Raw genomic sequence first — 17,287 nt, forward strand, 5'->3', positions numbered from 1 at the left:
AGTATGGGGGGCAAAATGTTGTTAATCATAGTGAAAATCTTCAAAGAGACCAGATTATTCAAATTGTTCAAGACCTTTATGGTCCAGGGATGAGAAGGCCTGAAAGGCTTAGATTTAGGAAACTATATCCTCAATAGGTTGATGAGGAACCTTTTCCTAGGAACTATAGGGTACCTGAGTTTTCCTTATTTCATGGTAAGGAAAACTAGTCAACAATTAAACACATAGGGAGGTTTACTTTACAAAGTGGAGAAGCAGGAAATAATGACATACTTAAAATGAGGTTATTTCCACATTCATTGTCTAAGATTGCTTTCATATGGTTCATTAATTTACCTGCTAATTTAGTTCATACTTGGGAAGAGATAGAGAATCAGTTTCATGCCCAGTTTTATAGAACTGAACCTGAAGTAACTCTAGTTGACTTGTCTGAAATATGGTAGAAGTTCTCTAAGAGTGCAGAACAATTTATTGACAGATTTAAGAGAGCAAAAAATAGGTGTCGAATGTAGGTTGAAATTGTGAGAATGGCTTAAAATGGACTGAAATTTGAGTTAAGAAAGAAGTTTGAAGGGATGGAGTTTAGGGACTTGTTTGAGTTATCATCTAGGGCAACAAGATATGAATCAATACTTAGAGAGGAGAAACATAGGAATGCAAACTCTTATGGGACTTGTTTCCAAGATTTTGATAGAGAAATAAAAATTGATGTAGATGTGGCTCAAGTGGTTGGCAAAACACTAGTGGTTTGTAGGACTTTGAGGAAAGTGGATAAACCAGTGAACATGCCAGCAACTTAGCTAGCCAAAAGAAATACAAGCCTTGCATTTAGGCAGTATTCTTTTGATTTGTCTAAAGTTGATGCCATTTTTGATGAGTTATTGGCTAATAAATTTTTAATATTGTCTCTTGGACATATAATTCCAAAAGAACAAGATAAAGTAGAAAAAAAAATATTGTAAATGGCATAATAGTTTTAGACATTCCACCAACAATTGTGTAACTTTGAAAATTGCGTGCAGAAGGGACTATTGAAATATTCAAAGAATGAGAAAGGAGTTATGGCAGTGGACATTAATCCCTTTCCAGAAATGACACCAATCCATATTGTGTCATCTAGCATTAAAAGGAAGACACCAAACCCAAATTTTTTGTTGTCTGACTTAGAGAGGATTCACAAGGAGAAATAAGAAAAGGAAGAGAAAGTGATTGATGAGAACAAGTTTGTGTGCTCAAGATGTGGGACTGAAAAGGAAAAATTGCAAGCAATTTTAGTTGACAAATTGAAAGAGACTGTGAAGGATCATGGCTTAAGGTTTAATACCTTAGGTGGAGATGACCTTCAAATTTTCAATGGAGACAAATTGTTGTTTGATGGGCAAGACCCTGGGATTTTTGGGCCTGTCGATAGGTCATATGGTGAGGAGGATGGTCCATTTTTGTTCAGGTGGCAACCTATTTATCCTTCTCTTCGTGGTGTAGAAAGGGTCAGAGTTAAAGTAAGACAGTTGAAAGCTCAAAGGCCATCTAGTGGCCTTAGTTATGTTTAAAGATCAGTATTTGTGCCAAGACCATTTCAAAGTTCATTTATTGGCCAGGGTCAAAGATTTTTTAGGCCAGGATAGTTTCATGGCCAAGGGGTGAGGTTTCCACAGGGTTATCCCCCAGTGTAGCCAAGGATGGTGAAGCCACCAGTGCCTACACATGCTGGTTGGCAAGGTGTGGTTCGTCCAAAATTTCCTTTGTCAGGTTGAAAGCTTATGGGGCCGAACTAGGACTCAAGTAAGAAGGAAGCAAAGAAAGTTTCATGCTATGTTTTCAACAAAGGAATGAGATAATCCAAAGAGAGATGATCAAAACAATTTGATTTGGGAGAGAGAGAAAAAGAAGGAAGAGTGTGGTGAGTTAAGCAAAACAGAGAAAGTAGTAGATAAGATACCTAAGAAGATTCTTCTTAGGGAGTAGTTGGAGGAAATTTCTAAAGCACTCTTGTCAGATAAGGAGAGTGAGGAGGATGGGGTAATGACTGATGGGAATGTTGTGGCAGACAAGTCAAATGAGGTTCCTATCGATAACAAGAAAGGCACAAGGGAAGATACAAAGTTCGAAAGTTCTAAGGATTTTGGTGAGAAGTTAGATGTAATCAGGTTTGGTTCTTTGCTTGCAAACATTTATTGTAATATGATTTTGGCTTTTCCAAAAAGGTTTGAAGTAAGGCCTAGGCAGTTAGAACAATTAGAAGGGGATGCAAAAGACTTGTCAGAGCCTGCTATGATGGTGGTAAAGATGAATAAGTCCAAAGAAGAGGCTAGTAAGTCCATTCAGGTAGTTAAAACTGGTAGTGGCCAGAAGATAGTACTCCAGTCACCTAAGCTAGAATTGGTAAGGCATATGAGGCCTTTGTATATAAGTGCACACCTGAATGGTTGTTCTTTGACCAGGGTGTTAATTGATAATGGGGCTATTGTGAGCATTTTGCCCACCAGAATTTTAAGTGTGATTGGTAAAACTATTGATGATTTAATCCCTTCTGATGTGTCTATGAGTGATTTCTCAAGAGGATCATCTGATACAAGGAATTGATTGCCTTGCAATTGCAATTGGGAGCCAGAGTTATAGAGTAACATTTTTTGTGATTGACACCACTTCAAATTACAATTTGCTGCTGGGAAGGGATTGGATCCATTCTAATGGTTGTGTGCCTTTTTCCCTTCATCATGCTTTAATTTTCTTAAATGCAGAAGGGAAAGGCATGAAGGTCTTTTGGGCAGAGGCAAATCCCTTCAAGGCTGATATTCACAATGTAGAAGCTATGATGCATGCTGAAGAGTTTAGCCCTGTTGTGCTGGAGAATGAAGAATTGAAATCCAGAGGAATTGGATTGACTTATGACCAGTTCCAAAAATTTGTTGAAGGAGGTTTTCGACAGATAAGCTAGGAAGTGGCCAGGCCAAGTGTCTTGCAGACTAAGCTTGTAGATGAAGTGCTGATTAAGGACATTACTAATGAAGATGAAGAAAAGTGAGAGTGAATGTGATTCTAATGTAATTAAAAGTACTTTTGTTAGAATTTTTTTATTTCTTTTTAGAAAGGAGGTTAGGTGGTATGTTGCCCTACTGTTTTTGGACAGAATGTGTGGTAGATGATAGCCCTCTAGATTATAAGGAGGTGTAGTATGAGAATCTAAAGGCAGATACTGCAAAGCTTGATGATCTCAAGGTTGATATGCAGGACCCTTTAGAGGAGTTTAACCTAGGAGATGAGGCCTATAAGAGGCCTATTTATGTAAATGCTTTGTTACCTAATGAATGTAAAGTCAAGCTAGTTGGTTTGATTTCAGATTATTCTGATTGTTTTGCATGGAGTAATGATGAGATGCCAGGACTGGATAGGTTCTTCGTTGAACACAAACTACCAATAAAATCAAATTATGTGCCACACAAGCAACCTCCAAGAAGAATGACAAATAAGGTCACTCTTGTGGTAAAAGATGAAATTGAAAGGTTGTTGAATGCTGGTTTCATCAGGACAACCAGGTATGTGGAGTGGCTGTCAAATATAGTTCCAGTTCTTAAAAAGAATGGAAAGATTATAGTGTGTATTGATTTCAGGATTTTGAATTTGGCTACACCTAAGGATGAGTATCCCATGCCAATTGCAGATTTGTTAGTGGATTCAGTTGCAAGGCATAAGATTTTGTCATTCATGGTTGGCCATGCTAGATACAATCAAATCTTTCTTAGCCCAGATGATATTCACAAGACTGCATTTAGGTGCCTAGGGGCCTTAGGAATCTTTGAGTGGGTGGTGATGCCTTTTGGACTTAAAAATGTAGGGGCCACTTATTGGAGGGCCATGAATTTTATCCGTCATGATTTGATTGGAAAATTTTTGGAGGTGTATATTGATGACGTGACAATCAAGTTTGATGAGTTTGAAGAGCATTTAGAACATCTTCGATAGGTGTTCCAGAGGATGAGGAAATATCGGTTGAAAATGAACCCTTTGAAGTGTAATTTTAGGGTGTATGCTAGTAATTTCTTTGGTTTTTGGGTCCATCAAAAGGGGATAGAAGTGGATACAAACAAGGCTAAAGTTATTAGAGCAGCACAACCTCCATCCAATAAGGAGTTACAGAGTTTTCTTGGGAAAATTAATTTTTTAAGGAGATTCATTGCTAATCTGGCAGGGAAGACTTTAGTCTTTTCTTTTTTGTTAAAGTTGAGATCTTATAAAAACTTTAGATGGAAAAGTGAGCATCAAAGGGCATTTGATGCAATTAAGGATTATTTATCTAAACCTCCAGTCTTGATGCCACCCATTAAAATGAAACCCTTAAAGTTGTATATATCAGCAGGAGAGCAGTCGATTGGGTGTCTATTGGCTCAAGATAACAAGGAAGGGCGCGAGCAAGCTGTTTACTACTTGAGTAGGAAGTTAAATGAAGCAGAAACTAGGTATAGCTCTGTAGAAAAGTTATGCTTAGCTTTATATTTTGTAGCCATCAAACTGAGGCATTACATGTTACCTACAGAGGTTAATGTGATTGCTTAGACTGATATGGCAAAATATATGTTATCTAGGCCAGTTTTGAGAGGAAGGCAAGGAAAATGGTTGTTGGCCTTAATTGAGTATTGCTTCAAGGCCAGGCACTGGTAGATTTCTTGGCTGAGCATCCATGCAGCCCTGTCGTGGTAGAATTGTATGAGGTATTTTCAATTGAAAAAGAGCTATGGAAGTTAATGTTTGATGGTTCAAAGACTGAAGAAGGTGTTGGTGCTGGGGTGGTGTTGGTATCACCCCAAGGACAGGTGTTTCAGTCCTCTTACCAGTTGGACGAAACTCAAGTGTTGTCAAATAATCAAGCAGAGTATGAGGCCTTGATTATTGGCCTCGAATTGGCAAAAATTCTAAGGATTCCACACTTAAAAGTGTTTGGGGATTCACAGTTAGTGATAAGGCAAGTAAAAGACCAGTATAAGTACAATAGTGCAGTAGTTGGAGAATATTTAGAGCAGGTATTGTAGCTAGTCAAAGGTTTTGAAATAGTGGAGTTTGAACACATGTTCATACTTGAGAATAAAGAGGCCAACAAGATGGCCCAGGCAGCCTCTAGTTTGAGAATTCCAAAGGGTTTCCAGGAAAGAATAATTAGGATTTAGAAGAGAACAATGCCTTGTGTTAGGTGTCGATCGTTACAAGGTTTGTCAATATTAATTTTGGACGTGTCAGAAGATGATTGGAGGATACCCTTGATCAAGTATTTAGGGGACCCAGAGGCAAAGGTAGATAGAAGAACAAAGTATCAAGCTATGAATTATGTGATTATGGGAGATGACTTGTTTAGAAGGACCCAAGATGGGTTGATATTGTTGTGTATTGGAGAGATGGAAGAGATGCAGGTCATGGCAGAGGTCCTATCACGACCCAAATCCACTCCTATAGGTTTAGCATCATAATTGGCTAGTAATCCTGGGATTGTCGAAGGCCTCTGAACAGATTAAACAAAATTAAGGGGCTAGCAGAAGCAAATATATAAATATAGTTGTCCAATGAGCTCCGTTGACTTGTATGAGACAGAAAACTTTAAAACTTCATATACATATCTAGAAATATATCTCATGTTATACCCACACACATAACTATAGCATCTTAAGTACAGTCAACAAAACAAACAAAGTCTTATATATAGAGACAACTAGAGCTTATGACATGTGACTCTTTAGGAACCTCCACGTGAGGCACAAAGGTTGGCTTGACAAAACGGAAGTCAGATAGAAGCCATTAGGCCTAGTCTTGTACATGCTCACCTACATATACATATACAAACAGTGAGCTGTAGCCCAGTGAATAACATTAAGGTAAAAAGGTTAGTGAACGAATTCCGAACATATCATATCCATAAAACAGATCATAACAGAATCAATTCTCATATCCAAACATAATAATGGTACATCCCATAGAACATATCACATTGTCATCCAACTAGAGTAATCGGTTCCGGATACCGATTAAACACATCACCACTTGACAAGAGGCTAACGAGATCTAGTAATCACATATATGTCATGGACCCACATTAACATGTAGTGCCCCATGACATGGGACTATCTATGGATGCCATAATAGATTTCAAACATACGACATTTGTTCACGTTAACAAAATCACATTTCAGAAATCATAACTTATCAAATCACATTTGGAACATAATTCATATGAACATATCTTTACAATAACATTACTCACAATGGGTTTCCGGAAATGGTTAATCAATCTTCGAACGTTGACCTACAAACACAAAAGTGCATAACACAAGCATATCTTATCATTACACATGCACTTGGCCATTACGGCTTAGCTTTCTTTACATGGGTTTCTTATTTAGTCCATTCTCATAACTTATACATGTGAATCACATTCTCAAATCTCGGATTTGTCTCATGTTTTCTAATTCAATTACTCATGTCATTCCTTAGCTTATTACTCTTTAATGACTCTTAATTCATGCCTAAATATGCTCAAAAAAGGATGGGAACAAAAATATGAATATTGAATGTCTTCTAAAAATATGCTAAATTTGGCTTGGTCGCTCGAGCGGACTGCTCTGCTTGCAAAAGTACTGGATGGGTGAAAAATACGCTTGAGCCATAACTCCTTCGCTCGAGCGGTCAGACAAAATACAAAGGGTTCGCTCGAGCCACCAAGTGGTTGCTCGAGTGGTCTGTAATAAACTATAAAATTATTGGATGCTCGAAATGTTTGCTCGAGCGGCAAATCCTTCGCTTGAGAGGCCTGCAAAAACTTCGGGTTTTCAAAATAGGGTTTTAAGCCTCCAAAATGAAAATTCAAAGGAAAAACTCATGCATGGCTTGTCTTTAAAGCTTGAAAACTTTTCCAAAACATAAACATATGATTTTCACTAACTCTTGTTGCTCAAAACTCATGAATTTACCAAAATTGAGTTCAAACTTCCATGTATATAGGTTTTATAAACCCTTTTTCTCCAACACCATGGCTTTAAACAAAATTGAGCTCAAAATCTCCATTCATGAGAGAAATCCCTTTCAAAACATGAATTTAAACTTTAAAACATGATGAATTACACATGCATGTACCAAATAACTTACGATAACAACTTAGATGCTCAAAATTAACTCAACATGGCAAAACTCTTCATGTTAATGCATGCATGTAAATCGTTCTCCCAATTTTCTTCTAAGACTATATGAACATGGAATTCACTCTCAAAACTTGGTAAAATATGCATGCATTTACATCTCAACACAAATGATGAAGCTCATGATCAAAATGATGACTTAACACTTTTATATGCTTGCATGTATGAATTACAACCCAATCCTTCATTCTAAGCTCAATTTACACATCAAAACACATAATCTTCATGTTGATAACTTAGATTCATAAATTGGAGGTTGAATTCTTACCTAGAGGCTTCAAACACACTTGTTCTTACACAATCTTGATGAACTCAACACAAAACCTTCAATTCCTCCTCAATCTCTTCCTTTCTCTCTCTAAAATGCAAATCTTAGATTTTTGCACTCAAATGAAGCAAATTGAGCTCAATTTTCAGATCAAAGTAGAATTCCTGATAGATAATTCTACGAGTAATAGATAGAAAGCTAAATAGCACACAAAATACACAATAAACACATAATTTACTTTAATCACTTAATTAACATCCTTAATTACAGATTAGTAGTTAATTACGGATCCGGGTTGTTATAGGTCCATGAAGGAATTTGTGGTGCTCACCAAGCAGGGGAGAAAATGAGGTGGTTGATTAAAAGACATGGGTATTTTTGGCCCCCTATAAGGAAAGATTACATTAATTATGCAAAGGGGTGTCAGCAATGTCAAAAACATGGTAATGTGCAAAAAGTGTCAGCTAAGGATTTGCATTTAATTGTCAAGCCTTGGCTATTTAGAGGTTGGGCAATGGATTTGATTGGCCAAGTATTTTCTCCATCATCAAGATAACATACATTCATATTAGTGGCCACAGATTATTTCACTAAGTAGGTAGAGGGAGTCTCATTAAAAGTGGTGAATCAGTCTCGTGTGATTGGTTTTATCAAAAAACACATAGTACATAGGTTTTGCTTGCCACAAACAATTACTGTCGATCAAGGAACAATATTTAATGGTGATGAGGTAATGGAGTTTGCCAAAGAATATGGCATTCAAGTGTTGAACTCATCTCCATATTATGCCCAAGCAAATGGACAAGTAGAGTCATTAAACAAAACAATCAAAGTGACACTGAGTAAAGTGATAGAAGACAATCCAAGAGATTGGCATAAGTTATTATCTAAGGTTTTTGGGCGTATAGGAATCCAAAAAGGGATAGTATCAAAGCATCCCCTTATGAATTAGTTTATGGTCATGCTGCAGTTTTACCTTTAGAAGTGACAGTAAAGTCTAGTAGGGTGGCTAAGCACTATGACATTCCTGTCGATGAGTATATGGAGGCCGTGTTCATGGAATTACAAGATGTAGAATGCAAAAGGATTGATGCCTTTGATTTTATGGTGGCTCAAAAGAAAAAGATTGAGAGAGTTTATAACAAGAAGGTTAAATTGAAAATCTTTGAAGTAGGTGACTTGGTATGGAAGACTATTTTGCCATTGGGAACAAAAGACCCTAAATTTGACAAGTGGTCACCAAATTGGGAAGGCCCCTTTAGGGTTCATAAAGTCCTTGGGGGAGGTGCATATCAATTGGAGTCCTTGGAAGGGCAGGTACATAGGAGGAATATAAATGGAAAATACCTTAAGTGGTATCCAACCATGTGGGAAGCTTCAGGGGAAGTTGAGTAATGCATACAAGACAAAGCAATGCACAAAGAAAGAAAATTTGCACAGGAGTATAATAGGCCATTCAAGACAAAATATTGATATTCATTAAAGAAAATATTTGTACAGTAGTTTACTAGTTACACAAGATAGTAAAATGTTCTGTGCGATACATAGAAGAAAAGAAGCTAATCTAAGTCTTGGGGACGAGAATGACCAGAATGCCCCATTCTGATTGGGCATTTTCCAGCATAGTTTAGGCTTGGTCCAGCTCTGCTTTGACAGTTTGGATTGAGGAAGGACCATTCATAATCTAAGAAAGCATAGACCTTGCTTCTTGGTTGAGTTGGTTTTGTTGCTGTTGCAGATGGAGTTTTCTTTGTTTGACAGAGGCGAGTTCTGCCACAAGCCTAGACTCTTCAAGTTTAAGTGTTGTAAATTGTTCAGAAATAGATGAGGAGGTTTGATGACTGAATTTGGGGGAGGTAGATATAGTTTGGGCTCTGAGTAAAAAGACTCTTTTGGTTTGGATGTCTTTGGAACAAGTTTGAATCATTTCCAAAAGAGTTGGCCAATCTTTGATGATTTTGTCCAATTGTTTTAATTGGATTGGGTTGAAAGGATTAGGTGAAAGGTGTAAGATAGCAGTAAGGCAGGCCAAGGCTTCATCAGGATGGTTGCGGGTTATTTTCTCAAGTGGGGTGTTGATGAGATTGATAAAGGTGGTTAAGGTTTGTTAGGTTTTAGTTTGGAAGTGATGTAGCCTTTGAGGAAGGGGGGATATTTGGTCTAGCTTTTGTTGAAGGATGGAGAGTTCTTCCCAAATATCTTGAGTTGGGATGATGGCCTGTCGATAGTAATAAATTGGTGAGTTTGTATTTTGTAAGTAGTAAGAAATGAAAAAATTAAGTAATACCTACTCAGTAATTGATGAAATGTCTATTGGAGGCTGGTCTTGTTCTGTAATGGTTGTAGTGGAAGGAAGAACTGGTTTAAGGGTTGTTGAAATAGTAGCCTCAGGTGTAGCAAAGGCAATAGTAGCATCTGGTCCTTCAGGACTTGTCACTGGTTCACTCATTGGTGGGGGTGGTGCAGTGATTGTATCTGTCCCTGTGGTTTTGAAAAAGAGAGTAATTAGTTGAAGTTAGTAGAAATAAAGGGGATAGATGCTCAGTCACACTAGTAATTACACTTACCTTGGGTGGTTTGAGTTTTTGATGGAGGGGACCTTATGCTGTGATTTCCTGGAGAAGATTAATGACTAGGAGGAGTTGATTGGCTATTGGTTGAAGTGTCAAGGTCAATCATTTCTAATTGCCTATTGGAGGTCTAGGAGTTGGCAGAATTAGATGGTGATGGTTGAGGAGTAAAGACTGAAGAGAAGTTAATGGGTTCAGTTGCCCTGGGGTCAAGGACCTTCATTGGAAAGGCCCTAAGGGTAATATCCGTAAGAGCAATAGGAAGAGGTTCAGAATGGGAAGGCTATGAAAATAGTTGTGGTATAGGCTATGAAAGTGGTTATGATATTGGTTGTTTTTGAGATGGTTATGGAGTTGGTTTTGGAATTAGTTCTCTTGGTTAATTGGTAGGAGGAAGAGAAGATGGATTAATGTTTTGTGAAGAGTTGAAAGGAGTGTCCTCATCATCAGCAGTAGAGATGAGCATTCTTCTCATTTTTCTCTGCAAAAAGGGGGATGTCAGTCAAACATAAATGGAAGGTAGTGTGATGTGACAGGATGTGATAAGAAAACATACCTGGTAAAGTTGCCCTGGGGGATTTGGAGCTGTCTGGCCAACTATTTGGCTAAGTGGTGTGTCCTAATCACTGGGGTTTGCTTCAGAGACAAGAGTGATTGGAGGCTCTTGCCTTTTCTTGGCTCTTATTTCTCTCTCGACAGGGGCAGGAGTGGTGATCCTCCTCTAGACCCTTTGTGCTTGTGTATGGAGGGCTGATAAGGAATCTCCCATTAATTTGGGAACTTAGGGTGTGTCTTTTGTTTGGATAGTTGGATCCATTGGAGCTTTGCCCTTGTGCTGGTCCCTAACTAATGGTTCAGTAGCAGGCTCAACATTGTTTGCCAAAAATCAAAGAAGTTAGTATTCCTAAAAAAGAAAAAAAGAAGAAAAAAAAAGAAGAGATAGTTAGGGTTATAAAGTATTTGAAATGAAAGGAAAAATAGTACCTGCAGCCTTAAGCTTAGAAGGTGGTGATGTGGGGCCTTGATTCTCAATAGAAGTGTCTTGGAGGAAAGCTTCAAGTGGCTTAAACAAGATGATGGGAGCCATGAGTTTCCACCAATGACCAAAAGTAGTGGTACAATCTAAGACAAGTTGGAAAAAGAAGGGATTGAAGACTTTGAGAAGTCTAGTGTTTTCTGTTAAGATGGACTCAACTTGATCAGAATCCTTAGAGTTGGCTCTAGACCCAATCTCTTCATGGATAGTTGGGTGGAAATAAGGATATGGGATGCTTTGGGAAAGGCCAAATTGCCTGGACCACTGGTTGGGGCAATAGGTCTCAAAACTACAGCTGGATATTTTCGTCGAAGATATAGAGTAGCGAACCAAGATATGTCTACAGGTTAGAATGTGTCTCCAGTTTTCAGTTTGTGTTTGGACTTGGTCATTGGTCAGATTAGAGGGGTCCATGAAAAGGAACTAAAGACTGTTGGATGAGAATTGGCAATTGTGGAATCATTTGTAAAGGGCAGAAAGTTTGTCAAATAGAAGATTGTAAAACACGGTAAGGTGGTTTGTGAAAGTAAGGGTAGGCTTGCTGGTGAAAGTGAGAAGTTGTTCAGCATAGGAGTGGTGAATTGACCTCATGGTGTTTGGTGGTAGAGGTTGTGCCTTTGGAAAATAGGCATACAAACAAGCTTGGAAAAGCTAGAATGGTCCACCACAGTTGGCAAAGATTTTCTTGTCGACAAGAGAGAATACAAAGCAAGAAGATTGGGAGTAAAGGCCATAGCGTGGCTGTGGACTCGACTTTCTTCGCGCGCCCCCCTTTTGGAGAGCTTGAATTGGTCTCCTATAGTTCGGACTACTGTCACGGTTCTGAATCTAATCTCACAAAGTGCAATGTGAGACTGATAAACACCAAAGAGTCCAAATCCGACAAATCGTTTTGGAAAATCGATTTTGAATAAAAAACGCCAAACATGGACTGCTTTGCCAGATTGCAGAGTCGCCACCTAAATATTTTATTTTTGGAAAATTTAGGAAACCCTGACTCGTGCCAAAGGTCACGTGTCCATCATCACCAAAGTTGCCTCGGATTGGGAACTTGGGTACGAGAGGGGAAGGTTCTGAAATGAGCACCCCCGCTCGCCTGATCAAAGGATCGGCCTCTACTAAGCGTGATATGTTGTTTTATGAACCTCATGTGCTCTTATTCCGATTATTAGCTAACTTTACTATGTGGCACACACATAAGCAAGTAAAGACTAAATCGCAAGATTTGGAATAAAACAACTCATGTTTGTTTTTCGAAAATGGTTTGAAAGTGCCACCCTCAAGTGGGCTTAAAACATGATTTTGCCACTTCGCAAAGTGGGCTTAAAACTCACATTTGATGAATTGTTCCAATTCGAGTAATAAAGTCTTCATCCATAGGCATTCATGCAGTTAATCAAATAAGCACATAGCCTCATGGCAAGCATGCTAAACACGACAACACTCACACTCATGCAAGTATGTTAAAGCATAAAACTTACAGTGTACTCTGAGCCAAAACAAAAGCTAGTTAGAAATATGCATGATCCTAACTACGCCAAAAATGCCTAATGCAATGCATGCAATATGAATTAATAGGCTCGGCTATCTAATCATGGCATATGAATGCAACAATTTGATAACATGCTTTGAAACACGTATTCAAGAAAGTGTATTAAAATACAATGCAGTTTGAATGACACGTCGAGCCCAGTGCATGCAAGACAAATGAATGATGCCAACATGCAGCATAAGGTATGCGAATCAAAACGTGCCCTAATCTAACCATCGAAAGCAGTTAAATAAAAGGGAGAAAGACGTGGGGTTGGAAGACATGCACACACACACACACACGCTTATTACAACATTATGCCCTCGCGAAGGAGGGTCCGAATAAATAAGCTAAGCTATACTAAGCTAAGCTAATTATTACAAACCAACTAATTAACTATTCTAGCTAATTAATTATTACAACACAATTGAATAACTAGCTATGCTAAGCTAATTAGAATATTACAAAACAAATTGAATGATTAATTATAACACATGTAAGTAATCAACTATAACTAGCTAATAAAGCAATGAATTGGCCTCGTGAGCGAGAGAGACATGCATGCTTGATTGCCTACTCCCGAAAATCCATCGCCTTGCCACCGGCTAACTTTTCTGTTTTCTGAATATCGAATCCAAATTGCTTCTACCCCAAAACAAGAACACTTTTGCACCAAAAATGGACTGATGGCTGGTCAGCCACAAAAGGTGGCTGCCGGCCATAAACACTGGCCGGTCAGCTAGTTTAATGGCTGCTCGGCTACCTCAAGTGGCTGGTTAGTCATCCCTTTTTCTAAAATTCTGTTTTTGCTGCAATAGAGAGCAACAGAGGCAAAACAATGCATTTCCAAGGAAATGTGTGTACTGCCACCCTCCTCATCATATCTCAAGCTCAAAAGAGTATGGCACTTGGCTCTCAAGCCACCAACCAAGCACTTTCATGCGTGATGGCCAAAGAACCAAGCTTGTACAAGCTTAATGAATGCACACATAAGACTCAAATGGCCACCGCCCTATCATGCATGATCAAGGATGATGGCGACCAAGAAACGTAACACGTTTCATCACTTCGAGTATGAAACGTCCCACTTTTCTTGTGTTTGGATTAACGTTCGATCCAAACACATGCAATGCAAACAACATGTTTATCTTGATCATGCTTTACCTTGCTCATTTTGTTTACACATTTTAATTACCGATTAATCCTTTAATCGATTAAGTCCAATGTGAGAGTCCTCTAATGAGAGAGAGGGTTAACCAAAGGATGGTTTAAGACATGAGAGAGATCATGCCTTTGGCTAGGAGGAACCCTCAAAAGAGAGTTAAAGCCATTGAGCACAAGCTCTATCTCAAGCGTAAACACACTCATAAGATTAACCAACCCTCAAAACAAATAGAAAATGAAGAAATGAGGGAGATTGCAGATTTTTCAGTGCTGAAATGGCTTGCAAAAGACACTAAAACATGCAAGCAACGCATGCAAGACATGTTCAAAAGCCAAAGCAACAAAACTAGTGAAGAGCACTACACTAGAGGCATGCAATATCAAGCTCAAATGACCAAACCAGCTCTGGACAGAGCTAAAATATGCCAAAACAGTGGCTAAGACATGCTGAAATTTAGGCATAAGAGGCAAGAAAAACATGTGCACATGATAGCTTGCAAACAAGGCTCGAAGCACATCCCTCAAAAAGCAATGAAAGAGTGAAATACATGTGCACATGACAAAGGTTATGGTGCTGAAATTACATGCAAAATGAGACTATGACATGCAAACAACTTAATTACTTCATGCTCAAAGCCTCAAAGCAATGGAGTAGTAAAGACCGTTACACTATAGCCATGCAAACCAAGCCTCAAAGGACTTAACCGATCCAAAACAGATTTAAAGCATGTCAAAACATTAGCAAAAATGTGCTGGAGTCAAGCTAACACAAACTAGAATGATGGGCTAACTCATTAGGCATGCTAGACTAGTAAGCCTAATTGCACTACAAGTACAAAAAGCAAGCTTCAAGTGCACCAACCAACCCAAAACAGAGTTGAAACACATCAAAACAAAGCCTAAAATATGCTGAGATTAAGCTAAGCTAAGCCACAAAATCATGCTACTTTGTAATGCTAACTAGGCATGAAAAAGCGAGAGAAGGAGGGGAGGCCACCCCCTCCATTTTTTGACTTCAAAACACACTTTTTACCACTGAAATAACTATGAATTTTAGTGTTCTAAAGGCCCCAAAAGTTTGACTTTTACATGCTAAGAGATGATGCAAAGGCATATACAAATAGGCAACAAGAAGGGGGATACAACCCCTTGGCACAAAATGGCTTTAAACCAACATTTTTAGGACTAAAAAATAGAGGTTTTTGTAGTTGAAAACCAGGCCAAAAACAGTTTGAAAGGGTGGCAAAACAAGCATGCAAAACAAGCTTAAATAGGTGAGTCTTATAACTCTTGATGGGAAGACACAACTTAAGCAAGAATCTGAGCTTAAACCACCTTCTAGAGCTCAAAGGAAGCTCCAAGAGAACTTCAAGAAACCTCAACCCAAAGATGAACCACTTTCATCAAGGATGTCTAGGCAAAGGAGAGGTGTTTCTCTACTTGCATGCACAAGAGGCAAGAGAGAGAGAGAGGATTATAGAGAGAGAGAGATTTTAGAGAGAGAGGCTCCCAAACTTTCCTAACCTTTCAATATGAGAGATATGGCCTCTATATATAGAAAAATGCAAGCCTTGGGTCGAAATATCTAATTCAGAGACAGCTGGAGCATTTGGAAGATAGCTAGAGTAAAATATCTGCAAATTTTAAGTTTTGTGGACATTGATGGCCGACCGGCCACATTCGGCCACATTGTTGGCTGACCAGCTACTAATGGTGGCTGACAAGGGTCACTTTTGGCCGACCTATGGCCGGCACCATCCATTTGTGGCCGGCACACTCCCCCCAGAGGCCGACATAAAAAACTAGTTCTGGCCCCGACTTCAAACAAGCATAACTCCTTCATCTGGACCCCTTTTCAAGTCATTCTTGAGCCTAAACTGAATCCCCGAAAGTCTTATTTCCAATGGTGGAAGTCTCCCATCAAAATTCTAAGTGTGCTAAGAGATATCCCTTTTTTAGTGAAGACTGCTCAGTTTCGGTCCAATCGGATTGATGCCTAACTTCAACTAGCCATATCTCCCTCATTCGGACACGGCTGTAAGAGATTCTTGAGTGAAAAATGAATCTCCAGAAGTCTTCTTTCCAATGGTGGTGGCCTCATAGCTGAAATCCAAGTGTACAAACGGATAGGCTAATTTAGTGAGGGCTGCTCGACTCTCTCTTAACGGTTTATGCCCAACTTCTTCCCCCAACTAGGTTTCTTCCCTCTCCTCCAATTTTCTTCAAATCCAAACCTTTAAAAAATATGTTTTGAAAGATTTTTCAAAGAGTTTACCTCTCTTTCATTCATTTCTACTTTGTCCTTGCTCGGTTTACTAAATGCGAGTCTCAGAACATCGTAGAATCATTTTCAAAAATAATTTAAAAGAGAGGGTTTTAAGGTTTAAAATCTTTGGTCAAAATAGTTTTAGTCCAAAAAGGGGTGTGAGGTTTGGGATTTGACATTCTCCTTGCCAAAGAAATCGAACCTTTGCACTGCACACCTTTCATTACCAAGTAAGCAATCAGTAGCGCCCAAGTCTTAAGGGCGGTCAAAAATAGGGTGTCTACAGTGGCCATCTTGGATACATGAAGCAAGGGGAAGGTATTCTTTGGTGATCTTGTATTCAGGAACACAGAAAAAGAATTGACAAAGCCAAACCAAGTAAAAAGCAGTTCTTTCTTGGTCCTCGACAGAGGAACCAGGTTTGCCTTTGTATTTTTTAATGAATTCTATGTAGCTCATATCAGTGTTTAAGGTGAAAGTCACTTGTGGGGGTCAAGCAGGGCATGAATTTGGTTGCCTAAAATTGGAAGGCCAGTTAAATGAGCTACATCTAGGATAATGGGGAAAATCATGCCAAAATTTAGAAGTAGAGAGTTACAAGACTGGGACCAAAAGCATGTGTCAACAGCAATTAGCCATTAGTCCATGTCATATTTCATGGTCGACAGCCTAATTACCTTACTGATGCCCTGATGTTTCCATACTTCAAAGTCATGGGCTTCAATTCTCTTGACCCAGCCTTGCCATGTGGAATCTGGCGACTTTCAGGATCTGAGGGGGTTCTTGCTAGTATTCCAATTTGTGCAGCTAAGGTTAGGTTGGTTGAGAAGCAGGTTCTCACCATTAGCAAAGGGGTAGCATGGAGCTAACTCATCTGGAAAGTGGGACAAGAATGTAGGGCCTAAGGTGGCTTTAGCGACGGAGTTAGTGCTGGGCAATAAGGTAATACTTAGCTTTGAATTGTTGATAAGTGTTTTGATGGAGTTTGGAAAACGGAGGAGGTCTTCATTGCTTTCTTCTATGTGAACTGGCTTTGATTTTTTGGGTGCCATAGCCTAGGGTTTTGCAATGCTTTGGTTTCAGATGAGAGTGTTTGAGAAGAAGTGCAGTCTGGGGAGTTTGAATCAGAGGGAAATGAAGTTGAAGTGATTTAAAGTTGAAAAGGTGGGTCTTTTATAGTTTATAATGGGCCTGGTATTTTTAAAATAATAAAGCAGTCTTATTTTAGGTTGTGGTCTTTTTTGTTTTGGGCTCGAAGTAAGTAGTTCATTATC

The 17,287-nt window shown here is 38.9% G+C and overlaps 1 protein-coding gene across 1 annotated transcript; it reads left to right on the forward strand.

Moving 5' to 3' along the window:
* The first annotated feature begins 2,752 nt into the window (after positions 1-2,752).
* On the forward strand, positions 2,753-8,841 carry LOC145799337 (uncharacterized). The gene is made up of 6 exons (XM_082888894.1): positions 2,753-2,918; positions 3,194-3,773; positions 4,245-4,536; positions 4,650-5,018; positions 8,045-8,256; positions 8,355-8,841. Exons 1-6 carry the CDS (start codon positions 2,753-2,755, stop codon positions 8,839-8,841), a joined length of 2,106 nt encoding a protein of 701 aa, XP_082745020.1.
* Positions 8,842-17,287: the final 8,446 nt, after the last annotated feature.

Source organism: Camellia sinensis, chromosome 9 (assembly GCF_055761805.1).
Source record: "Camellia sinensis isolate YWXY chromosome 9, ASM5576180v1, whole genome shotgun sequence".
Taxonomy (NCBI): domain Eukaryota; kingdom Viridiplantae; phylum Streptophyta; class Magnoliopsida; order Ericales; family Theaceae; genus Camellia; species Camellia sinensis.